Below are 19,137 nucleotides of genomic sequence, written 5' to 3' on the forward strand. Positions count from 1 at the left end.
TCTGCTTTTTTTAGATCAGGTTTTCCCCAGTTTTCCCAGCAACGTTTGGTAATGATGCTAACCCTTATCCCACCATCCAAGATAGCCAATGCTTGGTATCCATTATGATGAATTGGAATGGTAGCATTCGTGTCGTCACTTTCATAGTAGCGTCCCAGTTGGTTAACTAGTATCTTAGTGACTCGGGTTTCCTTTGTATGCTTCAAGGTTCTTTCTCTGCCAGGGGTGGTGGCAGAGTCTCATCTATATTATTAGCTGGCCTTAGACCGCTATTCTTTTACATCTGTCCATAAAGTTGGTGAATTGCGTAACAGTTGCCCCAATGGCATCTGGACAGGCGTGGATAGTATAGCCGCGAGGCTTCCTATATCCCTGGGTTCCTTGGATATAGAGGGTTCTTCCCATGTAGGTGTCTCGTATTCTTCCATGGGGAAGGAATGAATCGACCCCCCCAACTCATTTTCCTCAAACATTCTAGACATTGTGTTTGTTTAGGAGTCCTCTTCTGTTCCTTCCGAAATCGGGATTGGCATGTTCAATGCCCTATTCCGGGGTGGTTCATCTCATGGATAGATGGTATCCCTTACTCGACTGGCCCTTGGCTTAGTTTCATGAAGTCGTTTTGGTACTCTTCGACTAAGGCCTTGGCATCTTCTAGCTTCCTTATTTCTTCGTCTCAGCATTGGGATATTCTTTGGAGTTGCTGGTTGTTCTCCTTGCTTTCCCTGGTCTAATCCTCCAAGATTGAACCCTTGCTCCCCTCCTTACTTTGATTGGGTGGATCCGGTATCAATTGTATCTTCTTCGGATCCATCTTGGATTATAGCCCATGTGTCCCCCTTTTCCTAATTTCTCCAGTTTTCTCCTGCAGCCAGATCTGGAAATAGTTGCATCCGCCCAGTTTCTTCCTTTTTCTCCTACTTGAGCTTGAGCTCGAGCTCGTGTTAGGACATTAAGCGGTGTGATCTTCCCAGATTGTACACTAATGGTACGGATGGTGGCCTGATTAGTAGTAGAAGCAGAGCCACTCGCTCGAGGGACAATCCTTGAAATGATATGGGGTTTTATCTGGGAAGGTCAGGGTTCTAGAGTAGAGCCTAGTTTCCTGACCATCCCCCGGTCCATCTTTGCTGCCTCATTTAACAGGTCTGCCCTTATGGCCACATTAAGGTCCATGGCTGGATCGTTTCTAGGCCTCTGGGGAATTGCTCCCCCCCTTCATAGACCTCGTCCCCTACCTGTATATTGGCTCTCCTAGGTATCTCAGGTTCATGGACTGGTCCAGTTGTGGTACCCTGGTGGAATTCCCCATTAGTCGCCTCTGTGTGCGCCTGTGTAATTAAAAGTTCTATGTCTTGTAAGAATGTAGGGTTATTGATCATTAGCTCAATATCCTTCTTGGTGTAGAGTCAGTCCTCTACTTCTACAACCAAGTTTGCTAGATTACCCTCTTCTTCTCCGGTTGTAAACCCTTCCTCCATTCTGGACTCCTCATTGATGGGTTCCAAGTTCGGAATTTCTCCTTCACTTCTACCTGTTGCAATTTTAGGTTCTTTTCCTCGTGATTGGAGTGGGTTAACACTTCCCGTCTCCTTTCTCTCAGCTCTTGCCCTACAAGTATCAAGCTCTTGTTTCCTTAAGCTCAATTCTCGGAGTTGTCGTTCTACCTCACTTCGTTGGAGGTCCAATTCCACTTCGTTGGAGGTCCAATTCCACTTCCTCGATGGTGGGAAAGAATATTTGACCCGTCCTAGCTGCACTTCCCACATCTCGTCTAATTCGAGGGGTGCCAGTATTTGACAGCCTAGAATTCAATGCTTGGAATGGCACTTCTTATCTTGGACCGAGTCCAACGCTAGTTGATAGACCCATGCCCGCAGATTGCACTTCTTCATCATAACTAGTTTGGAGACCAAAAAATCCCCGGGCGATATCAATGATCCCACTAGACTTGGTTGGGGAGTGTGGCTTATCTTCTTCCCCAAACCCAGCGTATCTCAGCCTCTCTTCCATGGATTCTTCACTACTAGTTTCAATGGGGTGGTCAGGTTTCTCAAAACACTCAAGTGTGTGCTTGTTGCGGAATGTCCTAATCCCACACTTCTTTGGTAGGAAGTTCCTGCGTGATTTGAGGCACTTTCGCCAGGCGTAAGATCGTCTCTGATGAGTTTTCTAGATCTTAAGTGCATGTATGTATGATTTGATAAGCTATTAATCAACCCAAATTGATTCAATTTCTGATTATATCGCTCTGTTTAAGAGGCGTGAATTAACAGATAATGTTTCACGTCGTGAAACAGCAAGAGTCGCTTCATGTCGTGAAACTGCAAGAGTCAATTTCTGATTATATCGCTCTGTTCAGGAGGCATGAATTAGGAGATAATGTTTCACGTCGTGAAACAGCAAGAGTCGCTTCACGTCATGAAACTGCAAGGAAATGGTTCACGTCGTGAATGGTTTTCCTGCACTTTCACGTGCTCAACAATTTTTCCTCCTTAGGGTTGAATTCCTTCTTTTCGTCAAATCCCCTTTCCTTAGCCACCCTCACGGCCTTGGTATTGTCAATCCGTCGGTTTGGCCTTCACGTGAACCTGCAGGATTTCTTTCACATTGTGAAACAGTAAGTGTTTCATGCCGTGAAAGGTTTACTGCACGTTCACGTGCTCCAAATTTTGGCGGACTATACCGTGTCAGAGGTGTCAGGATAAGGGTTTCTATTTTTGGAATGTAATCCCATGATTTCTAGGCGATAATCCCGGCACTGATTACTGAGTGATTAGCAGCGTGAAACTGCAGAGAAATGGTTCACGGCATGAACAACTTTCCTGCACTTTCATGTGGAATTTTCCGCGTCGCTAATCTGTGGTTTTGGGTGCATAATACTTATCCAAATGATGAAAATTAGATTGTGCCAATGCTAAGGCATGAAATGCAAGTTCCTGGCTCAATCAATGGTCCTTTATGTTTTTTATTTTCATGAATTTATTGAAAAAAGAAGGAAACAACACCCAACCTGCTTCTTCACATTGGTGTTTTTTGTGATGCTAACTTCAAAATTATCAAGAGTAACCAATGAATCCTTTCCTAATCTAATCCACCACAACATTCACAGCTTCAAAACTATATCTTTTTTCTCAACCACACACACCTTATCCCTTCATTTTCCACACAACACACTACCAGAATGCAAAGGCAATAATGAATACTATACAATGGGAGCTGAAACTCAAAGAGTATAGAAGAAACAAAGGTGTTTCCCTGGTAGGCGGCACCAAAAATGTTATGGGCTTCCACACCTCCAAGAGAGCTCTACACATTCACCTAATGGATGAGCAATAGAACACAACCGTCGTGGGGTACTTAACAATGCTTTGATCTCGAGTCCCTTGAGGCCTCCAAGCTCGTTTGACAAGCTCCAAAAAACTTCAAGCTCCACCTCCACACTGTCACCGTGGAGTCGCTCACACCATCACATAGACCAATCACACTCTCTCTCACTCTCTCATACAAGCATAGACACACAAGCATGAAAGAGGCACAATGCTAGAATGCTCTCACTCCTCACTCTCTCCCAAGTCACAAGGGGAGAGCTCTCAATAGCACAAAGGGGATTGTGTCCTTTTCATTATGAGAAAATACCTTATATACAGTTGGCCCTTATTCACACTTGGGTGTCCAAAACTTACTAGGCCTTGGGTGGTCAATATCTCATAATGTACAACCTTTATAGTGCCTTTTCATGATACTTATTAATGTCCTCAGTTGAGGATCATGTTGTTAATCCAAATGGGATTAACATTTACACACTTGCTCCCAACGTTGCTAGGTTAGAATTAACACACCACTTTGTAAAATTTAACCTAACTTTAGAAACACACTTTGCTCTTAAATTCTACCAAAATTTACCTAACTTTAGAAACACACTTTGCTCGTAAATTCCACCCATGGTGGTGAGGGTCAAGGGCCTGTCCAACACTATGTAGTGGGTAGAAGTCCTTAATCTTACATCGTGTTGATCCTTCTCTCCTTCCAATAAGATTGGTGTAGCTTCAAACTTCTTTACCGAGCATTAACAAAGGGATTTCTATTATCCATGGAAACCTCTGACACTAATTTGTTGGGAAATGGTGGCCTCTCCCCCCCCCCTTTCTCAGCAATACCCCAATGGTAGAGTTAAACCCTTAATGGCTTATAAAATTTATTATGATTAGCATAGATGCATAGATGCTAATGATTTTGCTAACTAGAGTTGTCCTAGGATGCATAGATGATCAAGGGATGATGGTTGGCTTTGATACCAACTTGAATTTCATACCTAGAGAGGATTAGGGTGTGTAGAAATGGATTAGCATCAGCATTTTGACATAATAAGAATGCAAGAAGATAATTAGGGCCAACGACAAAACTAGATCACGATGACAAGATGAGATTTATTAAAAAGATCACATGACATTCCACTAATTAGAGGGTCTTTATATAGGCTTGAGTATATCTCCATTAGCCACTAATTATACTCTTAAACTTGATTAAGCCATCCCCTAATCTTGCCTAGATTTGAGGACCACCTCCCTTGAAGTGAGCACAAACTTGGGCCTTTTCTCATGTTCTTCTAGGTGCCTTCTTTTGGCCTCCCTTTGGGCTGGACATTCCATACACCTTCACATTTGGGCTTCCTTTAAGCCTTTGAACCTTAGTTCTATTACTAATGCAATGCATACATCATATAAGGGTCACATAGCGCTCCCCCTTGCTCCTAACATTTACCCAACATCACTTGCTATTTTTAACACAGACATCAAAAGGAAGAAGAGCTAGAGAGATGAAAGGGAGATGTACATAGGACAGGAAAGCTTGCATTGACTTCTCCTAAGTGAAGGAATAAGGCTTGCACTGAAATCATTAAGACTAGGGTGGCGTGAAGAATGAACATGAAAAGGGAGCGGAGGTAGAGAGATGAAAGGGAGTAGAGCTAGAGAGATGGAAGGGAGATGTGCATAGGAGAGGAAGAGGAAATAACAGGAGGAAGTGTGGGGCTAAAGAGTGGGATTGTGGAAATATCTGTGTGAATCCAATGGTAGAGAGATCTCCATTGTTTTCTTGCTTCTGATGCTTGGAGAAGACTAGGCACAAGGAGGCATAATCACTGAAGAAGAAGGAAGACTTTCTACCAATGCTTGGATGAACGTTTAACACAATATTCAATACACACACCATTTCACCTTGCACGTTGCACCTCACACATCGCATGCACCTTGCATGTTGCTTGCCGCATATCGCATGTCGCAACCTTGCACATCGCATGTTGCACGTTGCATCTCACACCATCGCACACCACAATTGCATCTCATACATGCACGTCGCTCACAGCCCAAACGTCACTACACGAGCGCACATGGCATGTGGCACTCGTGCACTTGTTCACCTAAAGTTGCAAGTAGAGACAAGTTATTCTATGAAGCTTAGATCTTGGAATTGTCCTAAAAAAGACTCCATGTGGATGGATTAGCCATCATTTAGGGTAGGTAGAACCGAGTGTGAGGAGAACAATAGGAGTAGTTATAGGTAGATTCGGGGTGTTATCACTGCCCAAGTATCATGTCTAGGTTCATGTGAGAGATTTGAGGAGGGTTGTTAGACTGTGCTCCAAATGGCATAGATTGGATGCTTCTTTGATCTTACCTTTATAGGATTCATTGTTTTTTATCTTACCTTCTACATATTGACTCAATAGTTCATGTTCTTCATATGGATGGGTTAGAGTAGTTCATGTTCTTCGTATGGATGGGTTGTTAGACTATGTGCTCCAAATGGCATAGATAGGATAATCTTATCTTCATTGGATTCATTTTTTTTTATCTTGCCTTCTACATACATAATAGTTTATGCTCTTGCCATGGATATAATTAACGTGCGTTCTCTTTGGCTCCTTTAATGGGTCTACCTCAAGTATGAATTGGGGACAAGAGGACCTCCAATCACCATCACACTAGTAATTAGAAATTTTCTCTTATTTATGCTCGGAAAGTTGATATGATTGTGAATGGGGTAAGTGTCTTTGTTTTGTGTGTGCACCCATGGACGCGCGCGTGAGAGAGAGAGAGAGAGAGAGAGAGAGAGAGAGAGAGAGATTTTACCATCCTCAAAAGACCCAAAGGGTCTATGAGATACAATAGTTCCATGAAAATACTAATTCATGGAAAGAAGAGGACCATTTTTGGAAGTCTTGTACGTATTTGTAGACCACTTTTCAAAAAGAGATAAAAAGTGAATCTTTTTTAAAATCTTTGAAAGATGCCAAATATTTCTCATTTTCAAGAAATATTATCTATTTTGTCCCAAATAGTGTTTGCTGCTACTTCCAACCGAAACATTGAGTATATACTGTCAAAGTGAATGGGAGGCAGCCTGAGTTGATGACATGTCACTAGACATGCAGAAAATGAAAAAACCAAGTTATGTAAAAACAGGTGATGATATTACACATCCAATTGTGCATGTTGGTAAAGTGCCATTGTCTATACATGATGGCAAAATGAAATACTTCGCAGATAATTCAAAAATCAACGTCTCTTGGTTGCAAAGGGTACGAGAAATGATAGGATGTTTTAATTTGGAAGTAAACATGCCTAAGGCAAAAGCATCCATGTTTGTGCATGAAATAAGTGTTATTGTAAATATCGATCTCCCCGCTCATTCAGAACAGTGCATGAAATTCTTACTTCACACGACTCTTGGACATATGGCACAAGTGCATTGGTCATGTGAATGGAAGCCCAAAATATTGTTGCAAGTTCGCCAACGCGGCAAGGCGAGAGAGAGAGAGAGAGAGAGAGTGAGTGTTCATAGCAAACTTGGGGGTTCTTGTTCAACAATCCAATACATTTTAACCTTTTTTATTGGACCAATCACTTGACAAAACTCAAAAAACAATTCATTACTACTATCTTCAACCAAGAAAGAGCTCTACAACACTTGTTAGTTAAACCGAACAAACAAAGATCATTGGCACCTACAAAGTTATACATGTGGAAGCACTTAATTTGTGTAGTCTTTCTTTATAAAAGTCAATTTTTTGTATTTACTGCATATTACATGAAACAAGATTTTTAATAACCTTTTTTAAAAAAACATACTACATGTCAACAAATAAAGCATTCAAAATATTCTAGCCTCAAAAAAAAAATTCGATCATCCAAACGAGTTCAAAAATTTGATGTCGCTCTGTTATGTCAACAATACATTTAGCTTGGGTGGGAAACATTACAAATATGGTTGAAATAAGATATGTCAACGAAGATAATACCCACCAAAATACTTACTGCACTTTTGAGAAAGGTTTTTACAAATCTCACAGTATACTCTGTTTGCACTAGATGGCATCATTCACATGAAGGAATAGAAATATGGTATACTCTTTTTACACTAGATGGCATCATTCACATGAAGGAATAGAAATTATGTTATGTACTTAATGGCCAAGGGACAATTTATGCTAGCTAATCCCCATCTTTGGAGTATCCCCAAAACAAAGCTAGTAGCAAAAAGGGCAATGCTTAGAAGTGAAGTGAACCTCTTAGATGTGGTAGCAATTAGTGTACAAAAGTTCAGGAGGCAGCACGTTTGTTGATAATATCAGTTTTGTTTCATAACACAGTGAAATACACTAATACACAAGTTACATGTCTGCAAACATCCATAGCCATCAATCTGTTGTTCAAGGAACTTTTCATTATGGACTCTCTCAGCTTGAAAAGCTTATACTATTTTGCTGTACACATTACAAGGTTATTTACACATTTGGGTGTGAATGGACAGCAGAAACAGAGGACAGACAAGCAAGATAGGCCAAAAACGCACAATGGGCAACAACACTATTTACAAATGTTCAAAGGCAAACCAGCTGAGGATGAGGATGTGAGAAGAGATCACCGATCCTCCCTCATTACTTTAGCTTTCTCAAGGATAAACTTGCCTTCTTTGTACTTCTGGCTCTCCTCGTAAGCTTTCTCGTACTTCCAACCAAGAACCTCATGGCATTGACAGCATAACACGTCCGCCACCGTGTGCAGACCTGTCAAGAGTTGCCGATCTTCTCTCCGACCCACTGATATATTGACAAGACTAGTAAGGAGAAATGCCCGTCCATTTTTTCCCTGTGTTTATTGGAGCTTTGAGTTCACTTTGTGAAAGAAGAGGAAAACAAATCCTACTCAAAATAGCATGAGCACACACAAGCTCCCCTGTTACTTCCACATAGTTGTTTAGATGATTTGAGGATGGTATCAATCATGATTAATTTTTAATGTTTAAATGATTCTTGGCATTAGAGGTGCTAAACATACTTGAAAAGCACATGGTGTCAGATAGTGCACTCCAATGTGGATCCTAGTTTAGAATGATAATTAGACCGGATGGAACAGGAAAAGGGATCATTTCACATCTGCCACTGCTTCCCTCACCGGCTGATTTCCTCTCCCATCCCTCCTCCACACTCCACCCCCCAAAAAAAAGAGCCTCTGAAGCTATTTTTTGCACCGCCTGGTCCTTCCTGCAGCAGGACTCTATAAATGCCAGTATGTGAGTACCTTCAATGCATATGCTGTATATATGCACATGTGTAGCTACAATAAACATAAAGCAGCGCGGGTATTTGGGATGCTTTTATGCAGAATTTTGAATTATACAATAATCTGTGTTTGCTTTTTTGACTGTTGACAAAACATTACATGCGGGGGCAGGGCCTGGGAGTTTGGAGTGGTGGCAGCCATACTCATTTGGTCAAGTTCTAAAGGAAAAAGGTGTAGAAAATGATCAGGAACTCAAATAGGAACAAAACAAGATTGCAATCAATACTCTTGCCAGACATCTATACTTCACTCCCCCGCAAGGCAAGAAATGGGCCGTTTATCGTGATGATCTTCTACACAGAAACGCATCAAAGCCTTGAGAGGGCTACCCAAAGTGGAGGGTTACACATGGGAGTCAGCTTTCAGAAGACAAACATGCACCACTGGGGGGCTCAGGAGGAGTGGCATGCTTGTTTCACCCTCATTTGAGAGGCGATTAGCCAGGCCTAGCTTGAGAGTGATGCATATTGCAGTATGCTACTTCCCACCAGAGAAATCAGAATATGCATGCAGTTTGACAGAGAAAGGGGAGAGTCCATATGCGCCATTATCTGCAGACATTGCAGAGCTCTTCCAACAAGGAGAGGTCCTCCTATTAGGAGACTTTAATGCAGAGACAAAAGGGGAACTAGTGCAAACATATGACTTCGAGGGAGATGTCATTATGTTGTCAAAAATTGACTTGGCTGAGATGGGCCTCCAAAGGACCAACCAGGATATGGGGAATGCAACACCATATGGTAGACACTTCTTGGAGATGGGGGCTATGCATGAGCTGGTGATATATAATGGGTTGTCTAGATGGCCGCAGTCGGACACTTCTTTTCCACATGGGGGAGGCACTAGTGCAGTGGATTACCTCATGGGGTCTCCCGCTCTTACACCACACATCTTAGACTTCATCATCCCTCCTCCCCCCATACTAGCTGACCATGCATTGCTTTCTTTCACGATCTCATGCCCCACCTTACCGCCCACGCCCACACCCCCTTCCACCACCTTCACCCGGATTCATTTCCATCATGATCTTGACCACATCTATGAGGACCGCCTCTCCCACCACATTTCAGCTCTCGACTTATCCCTCCCTATCTCCACCATTACATCCCAGCTCTCCTCCATCATCCATGACTCCGTCCACGCCACCTGGCCCTACACCACATGCTTCACAGCAAGTTTGCCAGTGGGATCCCAACCCCAGAATGGATGGTATGATGAAGAGTGCAAAACCACCAGGCTTTGCCTCTTACGCGAGAGGGAACATGGGCAGATTTCAGCACATAAGATGCAACGCATCTTCCGTACATTCACTCGCCGAAAGAACCGTGCAAAAAGAGCACCTACACCTATCACAGATCCTAGCCTTTGGGAAGCCTATGCACGACAGTTGCATGATGTGCCAAACCAACCTATACCACAAATGTCACACATCCCTTGGCCTACATCATGCACGACAGTTGCATGATGTGCCAAACCAACCTATACCACAAATGTCACACATCCCTTGGCCTACATCATCTTATCTCTTTGATTCCCCCCAATGTCGCTAGGGCTCTTAAAAAGCTGCATAATGGGAGAGCAAAAGATCATGAGGATCTGCACGCGGAACATTTTGCCCACGAGCACCACGTATTGGCTTCCACATAGAGCACTCTGTGGAGGCTTCCCACCCTCTGGACTACCAACACCATTGTCCCCATCCACAAAACAGGAGACCCCACGGACTCAAGTGTCATGTGCACAGTGGGTATCTACCGTGTGCTATACGCATGCAAGACTAGTTTCGAGGCTTGGGGAACCAGGCAGGCTGATTGACGAGCTGAGTTAGGGATATACTAACGGGCGGGCACCCAAGTATGGACGGGCGGGCGGCCAAGTGTGGACGCCCGATGACCGGCCAAGAGCCTATAAAAGGGTGGCCAAGGTTAGTTATTGTAATATAGAGAGTCTCGCGAGGTTGTGAGAGCTCTATGGTCTTGGAGCCTGGATCTAGTGCAGACGTGCACCTGCTTTATGCAGCCGAGGCCGGCAGCAGTCTCGAGGCCCGCGAGGGCAGCTTCGTGGCGGTATGGGACGTCGCGAGGAGGAGATTGGTCGGTACGTCAACCTAGTTAGCTCAGCTCGTGGCTCGGTGGGGACACCCAAGACTGTGGGCTCGCCCACGGGTGTCATGGTTGGGAGGTGAGTCAGGCCTGCACCCCCTTGCTTGTTTGTTGTTCGTTTGTTTGCAGGATTCGAGTTTCGAACCAAGATCGATCACGAGGGAAGATCCGTCCAAGTAAATCACCTTGGGGTGCACCTGTGTTGCTTAGGAGAAAGAAGGACAATACTTGGAGAATGTGTATAGATTACAAAAGATTGAACAAGTTGACAATTAAGAACCGTTATCCTCTCCCTAGATCAGATGACCTAATTGACCGGTTAGCAGGAGCAAAATATTTCACGAAGATAGATTTGCGTACTGGCTACCACCAGATACGTATTCATGAAAGGCATGTCGAAAGAACCGCCTTTCGGACTAGGTATGGCCATTACGAGTTTCTCGTATTACCTTTTGGGTTAACCAATGCTCCAGCCACTTTCCAGCAAATGATGAACGATCTTTTTCGTGAACATTTGGAGAAATTTGTGGTGGTGTTCCTGGATGATATTTTGATTTATAGTCGTACTCTTGAGGATCATGTCAGACACCTCACGATTGTCTTATCTATTTTAAGACAGAATCGACTATATGCTAAATTGAGTAAATGTGAGTTCTTTATGACCGACATCATTTACTTGGGACACAAGATCACTAGAGATGGATTGAGCATTGACTATGACCGAGTTCAGAAGGTTTTGGACTGGCCCATACCACGAACAGTGAAACAACTTCGTTCTTTTCTCGGTTTTGTTGTTTTTCTTAGGAAATCTGTACGGGAGTACTCTCAGCTCACACTACCGATGACCGACTTATTGAAAGGTCGTGGACGTAAGTCCAATCAGCCTATCACTTGGAATAACGATTTGGATATGGCCTTCAGACTTTTGAAAGATAAAGTCAAGGAAGCACCTTCTTAGCATTGCCTGATCCTAGTCGGCCTTATGTTCTTGAAACTGATGCCAGTGACTATGCTATCGGGGCTGCTTTATTTCAAGATGGTAGACCGGTTGCTTTTGAAAGTAAAAAGCTAGATGACACTCAATCTCGTTGGCCAACCCTTGAGAAGGAGCTTTATGCTGTGATTCATGCTCTCAAGGTTTGGAGACATTATTTATATGGCTCCAAGTTTGTGGTATTGACTGATCATCAGTCAATCAAGTATGTGTGTGATGCGGATGATTTGAGAGGCAGGAAAGCTCGTTGGGCAGAGTTAATGCAAGATTTTGATTGTGAGATCCGTTATCGGAAAGGGTCCATGAATAATATTGCAGATGCGCTTAGTCGGATTAGAGAGGTGAATACTTTGTCGTTCACCGAGATTTCTACTGACTTTTTCAGTCATTGAGAGGGCTTTGCAGGACTGATAGTTATTTTGGTCCATTTTGGCAGAAGATCCAGGACGGGAGCTCATTGATTGACCAAGACTCGGTGACTGCGCAGTCTACTATTCAGGCTGCAGGAGGTCAGTGGATGATTCGGAATGGTTTACTATTCCGTAATGACAAAATTTGTGTACCACAGATCCCGGACATTAGGTCCAAGATTCTGAGGGAATGTCACGACGCCCCTTCTGCTGGACACCCTGGGGTACACAGGACACTATCATTAGTGAAACACACTTTTTATTGGCCGAAGATGAAAGGGTATGTAGAAGATTATGTTCTCAAGTGTCAGATTTGTCAGGCAAATAAAGCTGAACGCTTTAGACAGGCTGGGTTGTTGCATCCTTTGCAAATCCCAGGTAATAAGTGGGAAAGTATTTCCATGGATTTTATTACCGGATTGCCAAGAACACATCAAGGCCACGATTCTATTTGGGTTGTGGTAGATCGCTTGACAAAGATGGCTAGATTTTTACCGACCCGGAAGACTATTACAGCTACGCAATTAGCTCGGCAGTTTATCGAGCAATTGTTTAGACTGTACGGGTTACCGCAGGACATAGTCAGTGATAGGGACTCTAAGTTTACAAGTGACTTTTGGAAACTTGTTTTCGAGAAGTTGGAAACAACTTTGAATTTGAGTTCCTCTGATCATCCTCAATCTGATGGCCAGACTGAAAGAGTGAATCAGATTTTGGAGGATATGCTTCGAGCATATGTATCCAAAAGACAAAGTTCATGGGAGGATTATCTTCCTATGTTAGAATTTGCATATAACAGTACTAAGCATACGAGTACAGGGTTTAGTCCTTTCATGCTTATGTACGGTTTTCAACCAAGATCACCTGTTACAATAGGATTCTCAGGACTTCAGCATGATGCAGCACGTAATTTTTTGCAAGATATGCAGGAAATGTTACAAGTTGCAAAGGAATCTATTAGAAGTGCTCAAGACCGAGACAGGTTTTATTCTAATAGACATCGTTCACCTAGAGAGTTCTCTGAAGGAACGATGGTGTATTTGCGAGTTCCGAAAGATTCCGAGACTTTACGGACAGGTAGATCTCCGAAATTATCCCCTAGATACTGTGGACCATTTCGTGTTACACGACGGATTGGTTCAGTTGCATATGAATTGGATTTGCCTTCTCATGTGAAAGTTCATCCTGTATTTCATGTCAGTAGACTTAAGGAAGTACTGGGTGGAGCAGATCAGTTAGTTACTCCTCAAGAAATTATAGATGTCCAAGACATGACATTTGTTCCGCACGAACCTGAAAAGATTCTTGGCTTTCGTGAACGAAGATTACGTCATACGCTTATCACGGAATACAAGATCAAGTGGAAGGATCGTGTTGAGGAGGACGCTACATGGGAGACACTGACTTCTCTTCAGAGAGATTACCCTGGCTTTTTAGTGAGCTCAGGAGTGAGCTCTTAGAGGAAGGGGAGTATGTCATGTGCACAGTGGGTATCTACCGTGTGCTATACGCATGCAAGACTAGTTTCGAGGCTTGGCTGATTGACGAGCTGAGTTAGGGATATACTAACGGGCGGGCACCCAAGTATGGACGGGCGGGCAGCCAAGTGTGGACGCCCGATGACCGGCCAAGAGCCTATAAAAGGGTGGCCAAGGTTAGTTATTGTAATATAGAGAGTCTCGCGAGGTTGTGAGAGCTCTATGGTCTTGGAGCCTGGATCTAGTGCAGACGTGCACCTGCTTTATGCAGCCGAGGCCGGCAGCAGTCTCGAGGCCCGCGAGGGCAGCTTCGTGGCGGTATGGGACGTCGCGAGGAGGAGATTGGTCGGTACGTCAACCTAGTTAGCTCAGCTCGTGGCTCGGTGGGGACACCCAAGACTGTGGGCTCGCCCACGGGTGTCATGGTTGGGAGGTGAGTCAGGCCTGCACCCCCTTGCTTGTTTGTTGTTCGTTTGTTTGCAGGATTCGAGTTTCGAACCAAGATCGATCACGAGGGAAGATCCGTGGGGATTTGACATCAAGTAACTACAGGACTATCATGATGGTCACACAATGGCCAAAATCTAAGGGGCAGTACTAGAGGACATGATGAGCTCTATGGCAGAGAGGATGGGAAACAAAGCATCATGCCAGGTAGGCTTCAGGAGAAATTTCTCCATGCTGGACCATATCTTTACTTTACGGGCTATCATAGAGGAGGCAAGGTCTTCAAAGAGACATGTGTATTGCTAATTTGTGGATTTCCGCAAAGCCTTTGACTCCGTCCCTCGATCCTGTCTAATAGGACGCTTGCAGGAGCTCCAGTTCTCACATGAGATGACATGAGGTGTGATGGCATTATATGAGGCAGTACTCGGCCGAGTACGTGCACCGGGAGATATATGTAGCACTATTGGGGTTAAGCAGGGCTGCCCACTCTCACCTACACTCTTTGGCCTATACATTGATGAGATCGCAGTATTTGTGGATAGTTTTGGAGGTAGAGGTTCACCATTGGCTCTGACAGTAGTGCCCATATTGCTATACGCTGACGACATTGTCTTGATCTCAGATTCAACCGAGGGTTTATAGAAACACTTAAATGCATTGGACAGATTTTGCAGGGGGAGAGACCTTACGGTCAATTTGGGCAAAACCAACGCTATGGTCTTCAACACATCTTATGCAGTTGCCTCATGATTTTCTTTCATATACAGAGATGCCCTAGTGAAGATTATGTAGAAGTATGGGTATCTAGGAGTCACTTTTACAAGCCCTTTGTTCTGCATGACCACAACTGCCATTGACCGACTTGCGCCTCCCTAGCCCGTATGGAGAGAGTGTTTCCAGGCACATTTCCAAGAACCTCGCACTAAGTGTTGGCTCTTCGATACTCTAGTACAACCAACAGCTATGTATGGTGTAGCCTTTTGGGGGCCAAGCCTAGTTAAGGATCACTGGAGGAGCATAGAGAGGCTACAAGTGATGATGTTGTCACGCATGATCAAGAGTAAGCCATCTGTACCACATGACATTCTACATGCACAGTTTGTGGTGGCCCCAATGGTTACAGATGCCCTTTTTCAGACTGTCACTTATATTCAGCATGTATACACGCTTGACAGAGATCGCCTCCCACGACTAGCACTAAAGTCCTCTATGCAATTGTACTACAAGAGGGAGAGGGAGCGATTGAGATGAGCTGGACTGCCCTCCTCCTCAGCGACGTGGCCACCACCATTACCGACACATGCATGGTACTCTAGTCGAGTGGTTTCATGCACATGGCATACAGATGGACTGCTTTCAATATAGCCTGGATTCCCCCTACCTCGATCTCTCATGACAGGAGATCAATCAGATCATCCGGTTAGATCTACTCGGGCTACACATACACCAGACATTGGTGTCTCCGTTAGAGATTGGTGAGAAGTGTGAGTTCTACAAAGATCATTTCTTGAGACTCTCTAAGGATGGATTCTTTGAGATCCCAGGATACATTCAGATACACATGTCACATGCTATGCGTATCACGATCGGCCAGCTCAGGGTATCCTCCCACCGCCTCAAAGTAGAGACTAGCAAAGCTAAGGATATCCCACATAGGGAGAGGACATGCACAGTATGCACCATAGGAGCAGTAGAGGATGAGGCCCATTATATTTTCAGTTGCCTGACTTACCACGAGATACGGGGGAGATTCCACTACCTCTTCCGAGAGGGATTCGGACCACTCACACAATGATACAATTTAAGGATCAGAGGTGCTTGGGCATGTACTTGATCGAGCTCAAACGACACAGGGATGTAGTGTTGAGGCATCATGCTAAGAGACAGCCCCGGCTCCGACAGAGCACCTCAAAGAGAGCCATCACAAATTTCTTTGTGGTACACACATCCACATCGGAATCCACTGCCCACAACAATTCCTCTACTACGACATCAGAGCCCACCTCCCGTACCCATGCTCCAACTCCACACCCCAAAGGAGTTCTTAGCGAGAGAGCTCAATCCATTCTACGAACCAAGCAACCCCGTCCCAAAGCATCCGGTCCCTCCACCACACAGAGACAGATTCGTGAGGTTCTCTGCCGCCGACATGACACGCTCCCATCACAGAGGTTTGACATTCACTCCACCATCATATCGGTTCTAGCCGAGGTGGGTATCGTCATTAGCTAATCACAGCATATCTCACTCTACACAGAATCATCTGTTGATCACATGTACTGTCAGATGTTTTCATTTTACTTGTTCTTTCAATTTTCCATGGCTCAATGTATCCATGGTACCATTGTATTACGTTTGGTCTTGTAAGCCCAACAGAGCGTGCAGTGATAAATGCAACCACATGTATGAGAGATAAAAATAGAGGGAGCGAAGGGAAAGATAAAGATGGGAATAGGGGATTCACACGGTACACCATGCTGAGCGGGGCACAGGCCCCGCCCCCTCTTCAGGAAATTATTTCAAGAACAATCCATGGGCTTTTCCAAACCAGGACCAATACAACAAATGAATACAATATCAAACAAAGGTGTTGATGTCGAGATCGGGCCGAGGTCGATGTTGAGGCACAAGATAGCTGATGCCGTGCTCATCTACAAAAGAGAGCGACCACCCCACTCGAAAAAGCATAGAGCCGACGATCGTCGCCTCCTCCTCGGGCTACGCTTCCTCCACCTCTACAGCTGACGGCTGCACAACAGGCGGCTGTGTTTTCCTCAGCAGGCTGCTCCTCTCCAAAGGCGGCTACTTCTATTCCCCAGGCGGCTGTGCTCTGCAGCCAGGCGGCTCCTTCACCATCTCCTCAGGCGACTGCGCCTCTCTCTCCCACTCGCAGCCACAGGCGGCTGTGCCTGTCTACTATGGGCGGTTGTGCCTCCTCCCCACGGGTGGCTGCAACTGGGTGTCTCTTGCCCATACAGGCGGCTGCGCCACCCTACAAGCAGCAGCAGGCGACATCTGCAGGTGGCAGCGCCTCCCACAGCAGGCTGCCCTCCTCATCCTCCACAGCAGGTGGCTACGCTTCCTCCTCCTCCACAGCAGGCGGCTGTGTCCTGCTCAGCAACGGGCTGTGCTCCTCTGCAGGTGGTTGCACCTCCCTTCCATAGGCGGCTACAAGCGGCGCTGCACCTCCTAGGTGGCTACACCTTTTACACAGGCAGTTCCTTCTCCTCCTCCTCGACAGGCTGTTGTGCCCTGGTGTCCACCTCTAGTAACTGCACACAGACACCTCGGGTATCTGTTTTCCATTTGCAAGCTACAAGTAAGTGAATTCAGATTTAAGTAAAGAACTTTGTTGTAAATCTGATAAAGGATTCTCTCTACCGCTAACACCTGTTCGGTGCCGGTAGAAGGTGGCACACCAAGAAGTGAAACTGCAGCAGGGCAGAGACGGCATACAGATGGCGGTGCTGGCACCAACAAAGTTTGGAAACAATAGACTGTACACGGTGGTTTCTTCTCTTGACAGAGGCGATGATCAAAGTGCAGGCGGTGCTCAACTGAGGCGGCCAAGGAGCACAGAACAGAGCACAGCTGAGGAAGGTGCTCCTGTCGTGCAGGTGCTGATTACAAAGCGAAGACGACGCAGGTAGCACGCTGGGCAGAGGCAGCACAGGGAGTGGAGGCGGCGCAGGCAGATAGGGGCGCTGTGCTGGCAGCAACGAGCAGAAGTAGAATCGACTATAGGTGGTTCAAAGGTGGCGCAGCCAGAGGGTGGAGGCAATGCAGCCAGAGATGGAGGCAGCTGGTTATGCTGGTTGCACAAGACAAAAGCGGCTGGCGCTGGAGATGCAGGTGGCGCACAACAGCAGGCAGAGATGGTGGCGGCGCTGGTGACAGAGTAGCGACTGAGGAGGGCGTCACAGTATATCGTGGACGTGGCTACCGGTGAAGAAGGTAGAGTTAGATGGTCAAAAAAAGGGCAGTGGTGATGATGACCTTTCTTCTTAGGATCTTCTTCAAAAACCTCCACGAATACTTCTATGATCCACCAAGAGGATGAATTGTTCTTTAGGTAGGGTTAGATGGTAAAAAAAAGGGAGGTGGTGATGATGACCTTTCTTCTTAGGATCTTCTTCAAAAACCTCCACGAATACTGCTATGATCCACCAAGAGGATGCATTGTTCTTTAAATACTTGAGAGGATACCTGCTTTTTAACATGCTTTTGTTTTATTCTTTAGCTTTTGCCTTATTTCCGTGCTTTTGCTTTAAAAATAGTCAAAGTTCTTGATTTATACTTTTACAACTTCACGGCCTTGCTTTTTGGCCTTGGAGCTGCTTTTTGAAAAAGTAGCTTATAGCTTTTTGACTCAGTTCGACGAGCTCTTTCCAACGGTGTCCTCAGCTTTTTGGTCAACAAAGTTTGACTTTTGCTTTTTCCTGCTTTTTGACCCAGACGAGTGCTTTTTCCAATTCCAACTTTAGGAAACCCTATTTCCATGTGTCTATCATCCTGTCCATGTGTTCGGGCATGAGTTCTATCATGTGAAAAGAGCACGGAGGACCAAATAGTTACATTCCCTCCCTCTTATATCATAGTTGTCCTCAACTGTGGCATAGATATGGTACTAGCCCCATCTAGTGGTCTTGTGCATCTGATCTTTCCTCATATATGTGGTGGCTTTTGCTCCTTTGGCAACATCTTTATGCTTTTCTTTGACCGATGTCCTTGTTCTTGATGGTACATATTCTTGATAGCATGTAGCAGGGGTTAGAAAATAAATGCATACTCACCTTCTACAAAAACTAGACACAAGCTAGTCAACAAACAAGTATGCATCATTCGCGTCTACTGGGTATTCCAAGTACTGGCCAGGTAGTCTAGAGCCCAGTGGGTTGTCACATGCCATAAATCCAAGCATTGTCCACGCATCAAAAACAGCACACAAAGTCAAAGAAATTCAGACATACATCAGTATGCAATGCACAAATAATGATCCTCCTGTTCATGGATTGTCCTGTTTGGTTTCATCGAAACCGTGCTGAGCCATCTAGTCACTAGGACTGCTCAAACTTC

The 19,137-nt window shown here is 44.9% G+C and overlaps 1 protein-coding gene across 1 annotated transcript in view; it reads right to left on the reverse strand.

The window, feature by feature from the left end:
• Positions 1-7,710: 7,710 nt before the first annotated feature.
• Positions 7,711-19,137, reverse strand: part of LOC147604341 (protein yippee-like At4g27745) — a 47,882-nt gene continuing 36,455 nt past the window's right edge. The window contains exon 2 of the mRNA XM_086795633.1: positions 7,711-8,153. Coding sequence (XP_086651759.1) covers positions 7,926-8,153 — 228 coding nt within the window. The 3' untranslated portion in view covers positions 7,711-7,925. The remainder of the gene's footprint in view (positions 8,154-19,137) is intronic.

Source organism: Cibotium barometz, chromosome 62 (genome assembly GCF_041138505.1).
Source record: "Cibotium barometz isolate CiBa-2024 chromosome 62, ASM4113850v1, whole genome shotgun sequence".
In the NCBI taxonomy this organism is placed as follows: Eukaryota; Viridiplantae; Streptophyta; class Polypodiopsida; order Cyatheales; family Cibotiaceae; genus Cibotium; species Cibotium barometz.